This window comes from Penaeus vannamei, chromosome 18 (assembly GCF_042767895.1).
Source record: "Penaeus vannamei isolate JL-2024 chromosome 18, ASM4276789v1, whole genome shotgun sequence".
Taxonomy (NCBI): domain Eukaryota; kingdom Metazoa; phylum Arthropoda; class Malacostraca; order Decapoda; family Penaeidae; genus Penaeus; species Penaeus vannamei.
Window position 1 is genome coordinate 38,526,973 of NC_091566.1, and position 5,000 is coordinate 38,531,972.

At 46.2% G+C, this 5,000-nt stretch overlaps 1 protein-coding gene across 2 annotated transcripts in view; it reads left to right on the forward strand.

Annotated features, from left to right (window-relative positions):
* Positions 1-5,000, forward strand: part of LOC113803804 (reticulophagy regulator 3) — a 75,918-nt gene that overhangs the window by 46,761 nt on the left and 24,157 nt on the right. For both annotated transcript variants that reach the window (XM_070133293.1, XM_027354629.2), the window contains one exon: positions 559-664. In XM_070133293.1, coding sequence (XP_069989394.1) covers positions 559-664 — 106 coding nt within the window. The remainder of the gene's footprint in view (positions 1-558; positions 665-5,000) is intronic.

The following is a 5,000-nucleotide window of genomic DNA, read 5'->3' on the forward strand; positions in this document are numbered from 1 at the left end:
AAGAGTAACAACACCTCTAGCATCACCAGCACCATCGGCAACAACAGCAATACCAACCCGTACTCACCACCACACAAAACAGCAGCAACAACAAGAACAGTACCACCCACTGCCATTAACAGCTCACTACCACCAGCACCACCAACAACTATGACAACACCAACACCATCATCACCACCACCACCACATCCCCCATAACTACCACCACCATAACTACCACCACCACATCCCCCATAACTACCATCGCCACCACCATAACTACCACCACCACATCCACCATAACTACCACTACCACAACCACCATAACTACCACCAACACCACCATATCAACCACCACCACCATAACTACCACCACCGCCATAACTACCACCACCATAACAACCACCAGCACCCTAACTACTACCACATCCATAACCACACCAGCACCATAACAACCACCACCACCACCATAACAACCACCACCACCATAACTACTACCACATCCATAATCACACCACCACCATAACAACCACCACCATTCTCCCCCCTTCACTCAGCCCCTTCTCCCTCCTCCCGCAGTGTGTTGTCGGTCCCCGAGATCAGTCAGTACGTGGAAGGTGCTTGGCGATGCATTTGCGACAACTACACGTGGCTGCTGCACCTGCGCCGCGTCCAGCCCGCCTTGGTGAGTCTTTTGTTTTGTTTGTTTGTGTGTTTTTTGGTTTTACCGTTTTCTTTGTGTATTGTTTTTTTTGTTTTTTTTGTTTTTCTTCATAGTCTGTTTATTATTATTTTCTCTCGAGATGTTTTTTTCGTATTTTTTTCAGTGATCATTATCGTTTTTTTTGTTTTGTTTTGTTTTTGTTGATTATCTTAATTTGATTCTTGTCATTTCCTTCATTTTTATTTTCATATCCATCATTTCTCCCAGCTTACCATCTTGGTTATTTCTCGTCATTTTCTTTATAATCGTCATTTCCTCCTTCGTTTTCTATTTTCATTTTCTTTCTGATCAGTTTCCTCTCCTTCGTCATCATCTTTTCTGCTTCCGTTCCTTTTTGCTTGGGGATCAGCTGGCCTCAGGGGGGAAGGGGGGGGGGCTGGAGGGGGATTACGTGGCTTTGATCATGTTGATTCGTGTTTACTTCTCTTTTTGTTTTTGTTTTTGTTTTGTTTATTTTACTGGTTTGTCTTTCGGTAATATTTTTGTTTTCTGGTATTTTTGCTCTTCTCATTTTTTCCATGTGTCATTTCTTATCTTCTACTTGCGTTTTTTAACCTTGTGCCTTGATTTCTTTCCTTTCTCCTATTTTTATTGTTGTTGCTATTGTTATTATTATCACTACTACTACTGTTACTGCTGCTGCTACTACTACTACTACTACTGCTTGTCCTCGCCTTCGTCTTCTCCTAGCATTTCTTCCAATTTATACTTCATATACTTTTCTTTCTCTTCTTTCGCCATCCTCGCAAGTCGCATGCTTCTTCGTCATCTTCTCTCATTCTCCTTTATCTTTCTGCCTCTTCCTCGACATCCGCAGTGTTTATCCACTAAAATGTTTGTCTTCGTGGGTATCACTGTCCTCAGGGGAGGGGATGGCAACACGGCTTTCTCTTGAATATTTAATGTCTCTTTCCACGCCCCCTTCCCCCCTGACCCCCCCCTGGTGCTTTCGTTCTCCATCCTCTCCTCTCCCCCCTTCCCCCTCCCTGCACTACCTCCCTTACCTCCCCCATGCACTTGCGGAGGGAGGGTGGGGGGGGGGGCAGTGGTATTTTGCTTGTGTTGTTTTGTTGTTGAGGTTGGCTTTGTTGTGATTTGTCGTAGTTATTTTGGGGGAGCTGCTTTTGTTGTTTTGCTTTTGTTTTTGTTGTGTTTCTTGTAGGTGTTTTTTTATTTTTTTTATTATTTATTTATTTATTTATTATTATTTTTTAATCCCTTGGTAAGTTGTATGTTGTATTTATTTGTCTTGCGATCTATTTTTGTAGCTTTGTGACATTTTGTATTTTTTTGCGTTCTTGTTCTCTTATATTTTGAATTATTGCTCTTATAGCCTTATTGCCATGTTGCTGTTATTCTGTATATGTTTATTTTTATTTATTTATTTACGTATCTTGTTCTCGCCGTCGTATTGCATTCGGCTTTTGTTTATGAGTCGATGACATTCCTTATCTAGCTTAGCTTCCTCTCTAAGCTTCCTTTGACACTTTCGAGACAGATGACGCCATCAAAAATAGATTACAGTGAAGGAGTGAATTCCTGAACCCGCATATTTTTCTTCCATTTGTAGCGAGACGCGGATTGACGCGTATAATCTAAAGAAGTTTAAGCCAAAGCGGTTGTTTATCTGTAGCGTGCCAGAGGGGATGGGATGTCCTCGTTCTCTGTGAGGAAGGTACACCAAATAAAATAAAGAAGAAGTTGGCAACTCGTAAGTGCGAGACACGTGGTAGTGTTGACATCGTCTCCTGGAGCACGTGCCAATGTTGACGTTCGCTATCGCTGGGCGAGGAACCGGAGGGTGTGTGTTGACTGGCTTTGCTTATGGGTCCGGCGGATAATTATTGGGTCACTGTGTGTTTTTGTGATTGTTCTCGGTGTATCTTTTTTGGTCTTAGATCTTTTCTTTTTTTCGTGTGTTTATTTATTTATTTACAGACATACTTGCTTTTATTCAAGAGCAAGTGTGTCCTTTTGCGATAGTTCTCGGTGTATTTTTGGTTTTAATCGCTTCAGGTGTTTATCCAGTACTTTTGTAATGTGTGTTTTTAATCGAAAAGTAAATTTGTGTTTTTTGTGATTGTTCTCAATTTTTAGTACTTTGAAAAGATAACTTTTTTATTCGTACACTTTTTTTTTTTTACAAGTTGCCTGCTTTAAGAAGTTTTAAGTTGCGTCATAACTGTATGTGAATATGAGCATGTTTCTTCTTTAAGACTTTCGGCTCAAACGCGTTGGCATTTAAGAGATGTTAGAAGTACCTCGTATGCAATGTACCTAATCGTAAACATGCAAATGATGTATTAAATGCTTGTCAAATAGTTTAGCTTTAACATAATCGACCCGGAAGAGAAAGAGAGAGAGAGCGAGAGAGAGAGAGAAAGAGAAAGAAAAGGAGATAGGGGATAGAGAGAATAAAAAGAAAGAGAAGGAGATAGGGGATAGAGAGAATAAAAAGAACGAGAAGGAGATAGGGAATAGAGAGAATAAAAAGAAAGAGAAGGAGATAGGGGATAGAGAGAATAAAAAGAAAGAAAGGAAGAAGGAGAGAGCGAAAGAGGGACAGATGCAGAAAGAGAAATAGACATGCGACTCCAATCTCCCCCAGATGTTCATCCCCGGCCGGCTTGCCTGTCACCGCTTCCGTCGTCTTTGAACTCGGCTTTGAGTTTCGCTTCCTTATAAGGCGAGGCGCGGAGCTCCACCCTCGTGTGCGCTCGGTAGGCGGCGGGGGCCGTTGCGCGGGCGGGCCCTTGTCGCTGTGCTTGGCGTCGTCGTCGTTATTGTCGTTGTTGTTGTTGTTGTCGTCGTCGTCGTCGTCGTCGTCGTCGTCGTTGTTGTTGTTGTTGTCTTTGTTGTTTTGTTGTCGTCGTCGTCGTTGTTGTTGTTTTTGTTTTTGTTGCTATTGTTGTTGTCGTCGTTGTCGTTGTTGTTTTGTGCTCCTGCGTCTGTTTGTATTTTTTTTTCATTCCTTTTAATTGTTCGTTTCATTTCCTCTTGTTATGTCCTTTTCCAACTTTTCATTATTATTGATATCTTTAATGTCATTGCTCGTCTGTCACTTCTGTTCTCTCTCTTTCTCCTCCTCCTTGCCCCCCCCCCCCTCTCTCTCTCTCTCTCTCTCTCTCTCTCTCTCTCTCTCTCTCTCTCTCTCTCTCTCTCTCTCTCTCTCTCTCTCTCTCTCTCTCTCTCTCTCTCTCTCTCTCCTCCCTCTGCTCCCTCCCTTCCTCCTCCCATTCCCTCCCCCCATTTCCTCACTCCCTCTCCTTCCTTTCCCTCTCGTCCCTTTCTCCCCCTCACTTCCACCCACACTTCCTTCTCCCTCTCCTTCCACCTCCACCTGCACCTCCCCCACGTCTCCCTCCCCCACAGTCTCCCTCCCCTCCCCTCCTGGCTCCCTCCCCCCTCCCCCTCCCCCTCCCCCTCCCTCCGCATACTTTGCCCAGCACCCACGCCCATATCCACTCTGCCGCCTGTCGCTCCCGTCCCCATTCTTATTATGATGTATGTAATTTTTCACTCAACAACTATTCCTCTTCTCATTTTCGCATTTTTACTTTTTATTTTTTTTTAAATTTTCGTTTGGATATTTGAAGATGACGTCCCTGTCGGTTTCGGTTTATTTGGATGTCGGCGCTGGTATTCCGTCGCATTTCGCTGTATGTCGGTCTGTCGGCCTGTCGTCTCCTGGATTCTTTTCATAGGGGTGGGGGAAGCAGGCAAGGGGTCGGTAGGGGTGGGGGAAGCAGGCAGGGGATCGGTAGGGGTGGGAGAAGCAGACAGAGGATCGGTAGGGGTGGGAGAAGCAGACAGAGGATCGGTAGGGGTGGGGGAAGCAGGCAGGGGATCGGTAGGGGTGGGGGAAGCAGACAGAGGATCGGTAGGGGTGAGGGAAGCAGACAGAGGATCGGTAGGGGTGGGGGAAGCAGGCAGGGGATCGGTAGGGGTGGGGAAGCAGACAGAGGATCGGTGGGGGTGGGGGAAGCAGGCAGGGGATCGGTAGGGGTGGGGGAAGCAAGCAGAGGGTCGGTAGGGGTGGGGAAGCAGACAGAGGATCGGTAGGGGTGGGGAAGCAGACAGAGGATCGGTAGGGGTGGGGGAAGCAGGCAGGGGATCGGTAGGGGTGGGGGAAGCAGGCAGAGGGTCGGTAGGGGTGGGGGAAGCAGGCAGGGGATCGGTAGGGGTGGGGGAAGCAGGCAGAGGGTCGGTAGGGGTGGGGGAAGCAGGCAGGGGATCGGTAGGGGTGAGGGAAGCAGGCAAGGGATCGGTAGGGGTTGGGGAAGCAGTCAGGGGATCG